This window comes from Bos mutus, chromosome 7 (assembly GCF_027580195.1).
Source record: "Bos mutus isolate GX-2022 chromosome 7, NWIPB_WYAK_1.1, whole genome shotgun sequence".
NCBI lineage: Eukaryota > Metazoa > Chordata > Mammalia > Artiodactyla > Bovidae > Bos > Bos mutus.
In genome coordinates this window covers 84,354,904-84,367,673 of record NC_091623.1, presented here as the reverse complement: position 1 = coordinate 84,367,673, position 12,770 = coordinate 84,354,904, and the positions used below count along the sequence as shown (strand labels likewise).

General features: G+C 42.3%; 1 protein-coding gene across 1 annotated transcript in view; it reads right to left on the bottom strand.

The window, feature by feature from the left end:
- The window catches only part of HSPA4 (heat shock protein family A (Hsp70) member 4), a 52,898-nt gene that overhangs the window by 28,012 nt on the left and 12,116 nt on the right, over positions 1–12,770 (bottom strand). Inside the window, exons 3-5 of the mRNA XM_005890419.3 lie at positions 12,327–12,467; positions 8,960–9,082; positions 200–299 (exon numbers count right to left, since the gene is read on the bottom strand). Coding sequence (XP_005890481.1) covers positions 200–299; positions 8,960–9,082; positions 12,327–12,467 — 364 coding nt within the window. The remainder of the gene's footprint in view (positions 1–199; positions 300–8,959; positions 9,083–12,326; positions 12,468–12,770) is intronic.

Here is a 12,770-nt window from a genome sequence, read left to right as displayed (position 1 = left end):
AGCATGCAATTAAATATCAAAGTGCTATGAAGATACCGAAAAAGTACTTGTCAAGTAAACTCTTCATATGTGACAGAGTACCCAAAAATACTGGTAAGTGCTCCAAGTAAAATATGGAATAAGAAACCCTAGGGTTTTAAGATTTCACAACCTTTGAGATTGAGCAAGTAAAAAAAAAATTCAGTTAATAGTCACTTACCTGCAGTAGTTTCATTCATTAATCGCAGACAATTGAGACCAGCAATCTGTGTTGCATCCATCACTGATCGTCTTTCTGCATCAGTATAGAAACAAGGAACCTATAAAAAGAATTTTTTAATTTACCATTATTATGGAAATTCCTGATTTAAAATATACCTGTCAAAAAAACAGTAAAACCAGAAATGCCCTCAAATAGCTACAGCTATTTACTCTGTATATGATCAAGGAAATCTTTCAAACCAGTACAGCGTTATCTGGGCTACTCTAGAGTCTTGGGACAAATGGACAGCCATATAGAAAATGAAGTTGCATCCCTACTAAACACCAAATACCAACATATATTTCAAACCAAAGATGTAAATGTTTTTTAAAAATCATGAGTATCAGAATAAAAGGCAATCTTTACTGTCAAAGAAAGAAGGGGAAAAAAAAGAAGGGATTTTCTAAATATAACATAAAACCCAAAAGAACCAGCGGGTCAAGATGAGCACCCTCTGGTGGCCAGTGCTGGTTTCCCAAGATGTGGCCGGGAAATCAGTGGCACTGGGGCCAAGGGCCACAGCAAGCAGGACTGCTCGCTACCTCTCACTCGCCTGGCAGCAACAACAGCAGGCATCAGAGAGGCCCATGGGAGTGGGGGCACAGCCCAGTGTGTGGGACACTCAGCTGGGCCCTGCTTCACTCAACCTGCATGATGCTTTTCTTGTTCTGGAAGCTGGTGCAGTGGCTAGGATTCACTGCCTCTGAGATCTTTGTGCACTTGCTGGGTGTTTTTTGTACTACTGACCCTGTGTGATTACAGCCTGGCTCCAAGCTTCTCCTGGCTAAACATGTTTGTGCCCTTCTTCGCTGCTCACAAGCTTGGCACTACTTCCCCACTATCATCTCCATGCACCTCTCCCAGGACGGAGAGAAGCAGTTGGCTGTGCTCAGCCTTTTCTGCTGCTGCTGCTAAGTTGCTTCGGTCGTGTCCAACTCTGTGCGACCCCACAGATAGCAGCCCAACAGGCTCCCCCGTCCCTGGGATTCTCCAGGCAAGAACACTGGAGTGGGTTGCCATTTCCTTCTCCAATGCATGAAAGTGAAAAGTGAAAGTGAAGTCGCTCAGTTGTGTCCGACTCTTCGAGACCCCATGGACTGCAGCCTACCAGGCTCCTCCGTCCATGGGATTTTCTAGGCAAGAGTACTGGAGTGGCTTGCCATTGCCTTCTCCTCAGCCTTTTCTGGGTATACACAATTCAAGTTCAAGATGATGTTGTGCCAGAAGCTGGTAGAGCAGACTTAGGAGCTCTGATTTGGCCTGATCATGTCTCACGTCTTCATTCTCCTGAAGTTGCTCATGAGCTGCACCGGCTGAGGCAACTAGCCTTGCAGAGGATAAGCTGGACCCCAGGCTGAGGTCCCACTTCTACCATACCAATGAAGAAGCCTGGACCTGAAAGTCGGCCTGTGCCCTGCCCAGTGCCCACTTTTCTCTATACCAATCATGTCTAAAATTATTCCCTCAGCAGGGATACAAAGAGCAGCCTTGATCCTTAAAATGTATTCCCTCTTATTTCACGCTTTGAATAGCTAATCCTGAATTAAGATCCTAGTAAAAGCCCCAGGCCAGACAGTCCTGACCTCCTCTGACAGTTGAAAACTGCATGTAAGTAAAATGGTCTGACGAGCTCTGAGTATTTTCATGGATTTGGGAAAGGACTCATCATACAAAGGCTGCTAAGCTGGAATCAGTGTTTCCCCTGGCCAGCAGAGCCAACCTGTGAGTTCTCTGTCCCATCCCCTGAGACGAGACTTCCTTGACACTCGATCTCTTTTTAAAAAAGTGTAACCCAGCTTGTGAATCCTCCCCTGTGCTACTGGGGAGGATGGTCCTTATCGTCATTCCAACCCAGGGAGAGTATGTTGAGTAAGCACGATTGGGACCCTATCTGGAGTCCTGTCGCCTGAGAAAAAACTTTTCACTTGCTTTCAAGGTGCTACTTGGCTTCCAATCCCAGCAGAATGCAGTGCCATGACTCTTCCACCACCTTGCGGCCAGCACTGTTAGCACACCTAAGACAGATTTAGGACCAGACAGATCTTTTCAAGAAAACTGGAGACACCAAGAGAACATTTGATGCAAAGATGGGCACAATAAAGGACAGAAACAGCAAGGACCTAACAAAAGTAGAAGAGATTAAGAAGAGGTGGCAAGAATACACAGAAATGTACAGAAAAGGTCTTAATGACCTAGATAACCACGATGGCATGATCACTCACCTAGAGCCAGACAGCCTGGAGTATGAAGTTAAGTGAACCTTAGGAAGCATTATGATGAACAACGCTAGTGGAGTGATGGAATTCCAGTTAAACTATTTCTAATTCCACAACATGATGCTGTTAAAGTGCTGCACTCAATACACCAGCATATTTGGAAAACTCAGCAGTGGCCACAGGACTGAAAAAGGTCAGTTTTCATTCCAATCGCAAAGAAGGGCAATGCCAAAGAATCTTCAAACTACCATACAATTGTGCTCATTTCATATGCTAGCAATGTCATGCTCAAAATCCTTCAAGCTAGGTTTCAATAATACGTGAACCAAGAACTTCAGAGGTACAAGCAGGATTTAGAAAAGACAGAGGAACTAGAGATCAAATTGCCAGTATCCACTGGATCACAGATAAAGCTATGGAATTTCAGAAAAACATCTACTACTGCTTCATTGATTACGCTAAAGCCTTGGACTGTGTGGATCACAACAAATTGTCAAAAAAAAAGAGATGGAAATACTAGACCACCTTACCTGTCTCCTGAGAAATCTGAATGCAGGTCAAGAAGCAATAGTTAGAACCGGACATGGAACAACAGACTGGTTCAAAATTGAGAAAGAAGTACATCAAGGCTGTATATTGTCTCCCTGCTTATTTAACTTACATGTGGAGTACATTATGTGACATGTCAGGCTGGATGAATCACAACCTGGAATCAAGATTCCCAGGAGAAATATAAACAACCTGTTATGCAGATGATACCACTTTAACAACAAAAAGCGAAGAGGAACTAAACAGCTTCTTGATGAGTGGTAAAAGAAGAGAATGAAAAAGCTGGCTTAAAAATTCAACATTCAAAAAACTAAGATCATGGCATCTAGTCCTATCACTTCATGGCAAACAGATGGGGAAAAAGTGGAAATAGTGGCAGATTTTATTTTCTTTGCCTCCAAAATCACTACAGATGGTGACTGCAATCATGAAATTAAAAGACACTTGCTCCTTGGGAAGAAAAGCTTCTGACAAACTTAGCGTATTAAGAAGCAGGGACATAACTCTGCCAACAAAGGTCCATACAGTCAAAGCTATGGTTTTTCCAGTAGTCATGTACGGATGTGAGAGCTGAACTATAAAGAAAGCTGAGTGCTGAAGAATTGATGCTTTCCAACTGTGGTACTGGAGAAGACTCTTGAGAGTCCCTTGGACTGCAAGGAGATCAAACCAGTCAATCTTAAAGGAAGTCAACCCTGAATAGTCATTGGAAGGACTGATGCTGAAACTCCAATACTTTGGCCACCTAGTGGGAAGAGCCAACCCACTGGAAAAGACCCTGATGCTCGGAAAGATTGAGGGCAGGAGCAGAAGGCAGTGACGGAGGATGAGACGGCTGGATGGTGTCACTGACTCAATGTACATGAGTTTGAGCAAGCTCCGGGAGATGGTGAAGGACAGGGAAGCCTTGCGTGCTGCAGTCCATGGGCTTGCAGAGACAGACACAACTCAGTGACTGAACAACAAAGGGATAAGAAGAGGGGTTTTCCAAGTGGCATAGTGGTAAAGTATCCGCCTGCCAACATAGGAGATGCAGGTTTGATCCCTGGGTCAGGAAGGTCGCCTGAAGGAGGAAAACTGCAACCCACTCCAGTATTCGTGCCTGGAGAATTCCACGGACATAGAAGCCTGGCAGGCTAGAGTCGGGCATGACTGAGCTCGCACACAAGGGATCAGAAGGAGGGGCAGGTGTTCTAATGCTCACAGGCACTGAGACCTACGAATGTTAAGTTTACAAGTGATCACAGCCCACGTCTGTTGGACTGATGTCTTTGGTTTGATGTCAATCAGGTGCTAAATGAGAGCAATTGCTAAGATAATGTTTTGCTAGGGAAGGAAAAGGGGGAGCAGAACTGAAACATTTGATTCATTAAAAAATTCTAATAACCTAATGAGGAAAAATATATGCAACTCACATTATAAAACAGCAAAGAGCTAATCTCTCTAATATTCGAAGAACTACAAATCAAAATGAAGACCACGCTTCCCTGGTAGCTCAGTAATAAAGAATCCGCCTGCCAACACAGGAGACGTAGGTTCGATGCCTGATCCGGGAGGATCACACATGCCACAGAGCAACTAAGCCTGTGGGCCACAGCTATTCAGCCTGTGCTCTAGAGCCCTGGAGTTGCAACTAATGAAGCCCACATGCCCTAGAGCACATGCTCTGTAACAGAAGAGGAACCCACAATGAGAAGCCCACACACTACAACTAGACAGCAGCCCCCCTTGCAGCAACTAGAGAAAGGCTTGTGCGGCAACAAAGACCTAGCACAGCCAAAAATAAACATTTTTTTTTTTAATTAGAAGTTTTAAAAATGCAGTGGAGAAAAGGATTTTAAAAAATGTTTTCTAAAAAACTGAGGACCATAAATTTAAAATAAAATGAGGAAAGGATAGGAATATTTCACAAAAAGTGAAATACAAAATGGTTTATAAATTATAAAACATTCAAGTTTACCTAAAAAGTAAAATATCAAAATCGCACATACTTTGCTACCATTATTCATCGATCAGAATTATTTGACACGCCAATAAGCTGAGCTGATGAGGCTGTGGTCAAACAAGCCCTCTTATGCACTGCTGACATAAGTATAAATTAGTACAAATTCTCTAAAGGGCAATTAAACAATAGTTGTTAAAATTTAAAACATATGTATCCTCAGTCCCAGCAACTGCACTTCCAGGAAGTTAGCCTATAACCTACAAACTTATCATGTAAGAGCAAAATGTATTTGTCCAACTTTTACTCACTGTAATATTCTTGGCAATTAAAGAAACAAAATCTGGAAGTAACCGAGATGTCCAACAGAAAGAGACCATGCTGTGTTGTGTGCTTAGTTGCTCAGTCGTGTCCAACTTTTCGAACCCATGGACTGTAGCGCACCAGGCTCCTCTGTCCATGGGAATTTTCCAGGCAAGAATACTGGAGTGGGTTGCCATGCCCTCCTCCAGGGGATCTTCCCAACCCAGGGATCAAAGATAGGTCTTCTGCATTGCAGGTGGATTCTTTACCGTCTGAGCCACCAGGGAAGCCCATGAATACTGGAGTAGGTAGCCTATCCTTTCTCCAGGGGATCTTCCCAACCCAGGAATTGAACTAGGGTTTCCTCTGTTGCATGAGGATTCATTACCAGCTGAGCCACCAGGGAAACCCCCCAAAAAAGAGACTATGGTTAAATATTAATAGATTATGGTACATGCATAAACTGGGACATTCTGCTCCACTACATGGAACGAAGCACCTCTCTAATGCTATGGAACAAATAAGGTAAACGTCCAAAATTTATTAAAAGAAAAATAAAAGTAAAGAAGGACCTATACTTACTTGCTTGGGTACATAAAAACCTCTGGAAAGATCTGTAACAAAATGGTAAAACTAGTAATCTCTGGGAAGGAAAATCTACGTAGTAGGTAGCAGAGGTGCTAAAGCTTCCCATACACCCTTTTATACATGTGATTTGATTCCAACACAAGGGCTATTATTAACTTTCCCAAAATATAAAGCTTATATTTAACAATAATCAGTTTACAAATGGAACAAAATACACCCAGGCCCTATTTACATAGCAATCAGATACACCATAGCACCAAAATCTAGAGCAGCAACTGCACAGAAGAGAGTTCACATAGAGGCCAGAGACCACTATCCTTAGATAGGCCCGATGGCAAGGTTAGCCCTTCCCTGGATCCAGGAATCTGAATAAGTAGTTCCCTAAAGCGACAGGAAAATTTCCTTAAATCATTAGAGTGGTACACTGTGCCTAAACTGTACAACGTAGTTTATGTTTTTATACTTAAATTTCCTTCTGGAATTCTCGTATTTTGGTACATCCAAGGTATAGCATGCCTTTGTGAATGACCCCCAACAGAAATCCTGGACTGAGCCTCAGGCAGAACTCTCCTGGTGTATAATATTTCACGTGTGTTGTTACAACTTGTTTTTCGAGGAATTAAGAACTTCTGGTCTAACTCCAATGGATGGGGACTCGGAAGCTTTTAGCTGGTTTCCTCCAGATGTTCTCCACATACCATTTCCCTTTATTGATTCTGCTTTGCATCCTTTCACTATAATAGATCTTAGCCATGAATATGGCTTTATTCTGAGTCTTGTAAACTCTCCAAGTAAATCACCAAAATTCTCAAGGACCCGCAACACATAACTTAATCCATCACCCTTTAACTTGATCCCAAAAGCTGGAAAAGCATATCAGGCAGTCTTGCCATTTTACATTAAAATTTACCTCTATACAGAGCAAATTTTGTAACTCTGCTTATTTAACTTCTATGCAGAGCACACCATGAGAAACGTGGGGCTGGAATAAGCACAAGCTGGAATCAAGATTGCTGGGAGAAATATCAATAACCTCAGATATGCAGATGACACCACCCTTATGACAGAACGTGAAGAAGAACTCAAGAGCCTCTTGATGAAAGTGAAAGAGGAGAGTGAAAAAGTTGGCTTAATGCTCAACATTCAGAAAATTAAGATCATGGTATCCGGTCCCATCACTTCATGGGAAATAGATGGGGAAACAATGGAAACAGTGGCTGACTTTACTTTTCTGGGCTCCAGAATCACTGTAGATGGTGACTGCAGCAATGAAATTAAAAGACACTTACTCCTTGGAAGGAAAGTTATGACCAACCTAGACATTAAAAAGCAGAGACATCACTTTGCCAACAAAGGTCCATCTAGTCAAGGCTATGGTTCTTCCAGTGGTCATGTATGGATGTGAGAGTTGGACTATAAAGAAAGCTGAGCGCCGAAGAACTGATGCTTTTGAACTGTGGTGTTAGAGAAGACTCTTGAGAGTCCCTTGGACTGCAAGGAGATCCAACCAGTCCATCCTAAAGGAGATCAGTCCTGGGTATTCATTGGAAGGACTGATGCTGAAGCTGAAACTCCAATACTTTAGCCACCTGATGCAAAGAGCTGACTCATTGGAAAAGACCCTGGTGCTGGGAAAGATTGAGGTCAGGAGGAGACGGGGACGAAAGAGGATGAGATGGTTGGATGGCATCACCGACTCAATGGACATGGGTTTAGGTGGACTCCGGAGTTGGTGATGGACAGGGAGGCCTGGCGTGCTGCGGTTCATGGGGTCGCAAAGAGTCGGACACGACTGAGCGACTGAACTGAATACAGAGCAAAATTCAGAATCAAAGTTAGGACAGTAGGTGGGGGAAATGTCCACTGAAACCTGAAAGTCCACTAGAGATTTGGGGGAAAGCAGAAACCATCTAAGAAACACAGCGCCTGTATTGAATTTGAGCTCTTTAAAGGAAGTAGCATTCTTCTTTGCGTCCTCCAAATGTGGATTATAGGCCATAATCCAGTTCTTCCTGACAAAAGTCAGTACGATTTTACTAGATAGACAAGAAACAAGAACTCCATCAGACAAAGACTATGGGGTGAAATAACACTGCACCAAAATTAAGACGAAATAGGCCAATAAACAACAAAGTTCTACTGTACAGCACAGGGAACTATGTTCAATATCCTGTCACAATCACAATGGAAAGGAATATACATATGCACATACACACACACACACACACACACATATATATGGGGCTTCCCTGGTGGTTTAGACGATAAAGAATCTGCCTGCAATGCACAAGACCTGGGTTCCATCCCTGAGTGGGGAAGAGCCCCTAGAGAAGGGAACAGTAACCCACTCCAGTCTTCCTGCCTGGAGAATTCCATGGACAGAGGGGCTGGGCAGGCTACAGTCCATGGGGTTGCAAATGAGTCAGATACAACTTAGCGACTAACACATTACATGTATACATATACAAATGTATTCAATATAACCAAGTCATTCTGCTATACAGGGAAATTACACTATAAATCAGCTATACATCAAAAAAAATTTTTTTAATAAAAATTTAGAAAGACAAAAGAAGCCAAAGAACTAAAATATCAGATAACAACTGCAGAATGAGGTGATTCACTGGAAAAACAAATTCAACCACCTAAATTTCAACAGTACCTAAGGACGCCACCATACTACAAGCACAAAGCTATAAACAGCCAGGCTTCCATCTAAATAGGCAAGTGGAAAATACAAGATGAAGTCTACTGCTGTCTTGCCTTTAGTGCTGGATATAAAAACAGCAAAGATACAGAGACAGGAATAGAGAAAAAGCATTTCTTATTGAGAGTATTCAACTAATTCAACAAACAAGAGGCTACCAAGTGCCAGGCACTATGCGGGGTGCTAGAAGGAATCCAGGAAGAAGCGGGCTTAGTCAGAGATAAGCCTTTAAACAGACAGAATAGAAGCAAGAGCAAAAACTAGGGAAGGAAAAAAAAATTCATGAGAACCAGTCTGAAAAGTTCTTAAAATAATGGTTACCACCTAAGACAAAAAGCAATTTATTTTCAATTAACAGCTTTCTTCTTTCTGCTTCTTCACAGACCCTAATAATGCGTAAGGATAAAACTTACCGAAACAACACAGTCCACAACAGGCTTTTTAAGAACACTTTCTGCTGTCTCCTTCAGTTTGGATAAAAGCATGGCAGTCACCTGCTCCGTGGTAAAACTACGTTCCTCCTCCATATACTTCACCTGCAATAAAAAACAAAAGGATCTAAACATTGTATTTCTTCATGTCCTAAAAACCTAAAATGAGTAATTTCTAAATCATCAGTGGAACATTATCTCAAGAGGAAATTCAGAAAACTAGTTTTGGAAGCAAAAATAATTTAAAGATCACTTTTAACTTGTTAACGTGCCTACCAACCAGGATACCTGGAGATGAGGTTCAGTTCAATTCAGCTCAGTCATGTCTGACTCTTTGAGACCCCACGGACTGCAGCATGCCAGGCTTCCCTATCCATCACCATCTCCCAGAGCTTGCTCAAACTCATGTCCATCAAGTCAGTGATGCCATCCAACCATCTCATCCTCTGTCATTCCCTTCTCCTCCTGCCCTCAATCTTTCCCAGCATCAGGGTGTTTTCAAATGAGTCAGTTCTTCACATCAAAGTATTGGAGTTTCAGCTTCAGCATCAGTCCTTCCAATGAATATTCAGGACAAATTTCCTTTAGGATTGACTGGTTTGATATCCTTGCAGTTTCAAGGGACTCTGAGAGTCTTCTCCAACACCACAGTTCAATAGCATCAATTCTTCGGCACTCAGCTTTCTTTACAGTCCAACTCCTACAGCCATACAGGACAACTGGAAAAACCATAGCTTTGACTAGATGGACCTTTGTTGGTAAGATCAAGTCTCTGGTTTTTAATATGCTATCTAGGTTGGTCATAGCTTTTCTTCCAAGGAACAAGCATCTTTTAATTTCATGGCTGCAAACACCATCTGCAGTGATTCTGGAACCCCCCAAAATAAAGTCTGTCTCTGTTTCCACTATTTCCCCATCTATCTGCCATGAAGTGATGAGACCGGATGCCATGATCTTAGTTTTCTGAATGTTGAATTTTAAGCCAACTTTTCCACTCTCCTCTTTTACTTTCATCAAGAGGCTATTTAGTTCTGCTTTGCTTTCTGCCGTAAGGGTGGTGTCATCTACATATCTGAGGTTATTGATATTTCTCCCAGCAATCTTGATTCCAGCTTGTGCTTCATCCAGCCCAGCATTTCACATCATGTACTCTACATGTAAGTTAATGTACTCTACATGTAAGGTAATGGTGACCTCCTTCAAAAGGTCCCATGCACACACTGCCACATTCAGTGTCCCCAACCCTGCAGCAATCCACCGCCAACTCACGCCTCCTCCAGAGACTCCTGGACACTCACAAGCAAGTCTGAGTCAGTCTCTCGTAGGGTCACTGCTCCTTTCATCTGCGTTCATGAGGACCACTATGTAAACGGTATGTTCTGACCACCAGCAAAACTTGAGACAACTACCTGGGAAGAAGCAAACTGGTGTGTAGCTCCCCATCACCCACACTGCCCCTCCATTAAAGGGCCTGGTGGTGGAAACTGTTTTACCATCTGACATACTATGTATACTTTACTTTGCTCACTGTGTTGACTTTATAATCATCACCTCAATTAGGATCCAAGCTAAGGCAATAGTTTTTGTCAGATCTAGTGACTCGATGGACATGAGTTTGAGCAAGCTCCAAGAGTTGGTGATGGACAGGGAAGCCTGGCGTGCTGCAGTCCGTGGGGTCACAGAGTCAGACACGACTGAGCGACTGAACTGACTATTCACTGTCTTAGCCCCAACATCAAGGACAGACCTGACAAAATAAGTAACTGCTGACACCTTCAAGATATCCTACACCATGCATAAAGGTATGAAATTCTGACAAGAGTACAAACTGTAAATGCAGAAAAGACTGCCTAAGGTAAGGTCCTATTCCACATCCATACTTCCCAACTACAACACAGACCAAAAAATGTCAACTCTGTACTTTTAGCTCCAGCTCGAACTTGAAAACCATCTTCTCACCTTCTCCCTCCCAAACCCAACTATAATTTATTCTGGTTTAGAATAGTTTCTCACCTTACTGAATACAGATGGAAAAATAATCCTCCCAGTGAGCCTCTTTCAGGGCTACCTCTTCTTTTCTCATGTAAGTCTTCCAAAATTCCTCCAGCCTCATACTTGGATCCACAGGTGTTCTCCCTAGTCTCTTCCTCCCGTGGCTCTTCTGACTAAATCTGCCAATACCCACCCTATTTCTTTCATAACTATTAAGTAATCCTCATTTCCTCATCTCCGTTTCTTTTCCTCCTCTGCACTTCTTATCCATCATTAGGCCCATTAAAACTGTTTTTAAATTACTGCTGAAAATACCCTAAGTAAATCCAGTGATCATTTTTCAGTTATCAGAATTCTTTACTTTCAAATTCAACTGAATTCTCAGCTACAACTGCAAAACTATCTTTTTCCCACGATTTTCAACATCTCTTGGACTTGAACCTGTTCCCATGATCCTTAGTTCTCCAAATGGGGTGTCTCAAACATCAAATCTCCTTTCTCTAAACTCAGTTGCCTGGAAAGCTCAAACGTACTTCTGGATTCCTCTTACCACCTGAGTGCAAGAGACAGACATGTTCACTATACCCATCACTCAGCCTCTCATCTTTTTCAAATGATCAGCTCACGTCATGCTTCACAAAGAGATTCTCCTAGATGTTCCAGAGATAGCAAAGACTAAACTCCCTCTTCTCCAAAAGAACATCACCACTTTCCAATCCTACTGTCAAGAGTATGACTACATATCTGGGAGTGACTTTAAAGTGTTGATTTCTTTTCTTGCTCTTCCAGTAATCATTCACTAAAATCATACCAGAAAGACTACTGGGAAGACTGCTGCATTAGAAAACAAGAACAAGAAGTTAAGTTCACATCATCACCACCTATCTGTCCAATCCCTACTAACAGTGCCACCTATGGCTCCCAAATAAAAGTCAGATCTTTAAAAAAAAAAAAAAGCCAAATGGTCTTCACCAGCAAGACTTTTCCAAAGCATTTGTAACGATTTTCATTACAACTTAAAACTAGAATAGTATGATATACATTGATCTGATAGCATTCTCAAGGGCTTCCCTGATAGCTCAGTTGGCAAAGAATCCGCCTGCAATGCAGGAGACTCCGGTTCGATTCCTGGATCAGGAAGATCTGCTGGCAAAGGGTAGACTATCCACTTTAGTATTCTTGGACTTCCCTTGTGGCTCAGCTGGTAAAGAATCCACTTGCAATGTGGGAGACCTGGGTTCGAGCCCTAGGTTGGGAAGATCTCCTAGAGAAGGGAATGGGTACTCACTTCTACACAGTCATCTGATGACATAAAATACTGTATTTCAATCATAAGGCATTATCTTCAGAACCTTACCTTTATACCTGTTAACCCAGTGGGCAACTGCACAATATCATATGCAAGTTTGGATTTTTCTGCCTCCACAAATGGATCAGAGAATGCTCGGCCATGGAATCTTTTAAATCCTTGGACTGTGTTCTTTGCATTGGAAATTACCTAAGAGAAAGGATATCAGAGTCAAAGAGTAGAAAGACTATTATAACAGCAATTAAATTGGGGGCGGGGGGGGATTCAAAAGTCTCAGGATTAAATCAGAATCCTTTTCATGCCACAAACTTTCCTTCCTAGTTTGTTTCCTTCAGCACTAAACCTTTATAAATGATGCCTTCTGAAGGGAGGAGTGACGAACCTATACAGGTCACACAGTGGCAGGCTAGGACCAGAGCCCAGTTTGTCTTACTTCCTCAGTAAGACAGATCATTACCCTTGTAAAAATATTTCCTGTTATTAAACTTCTAA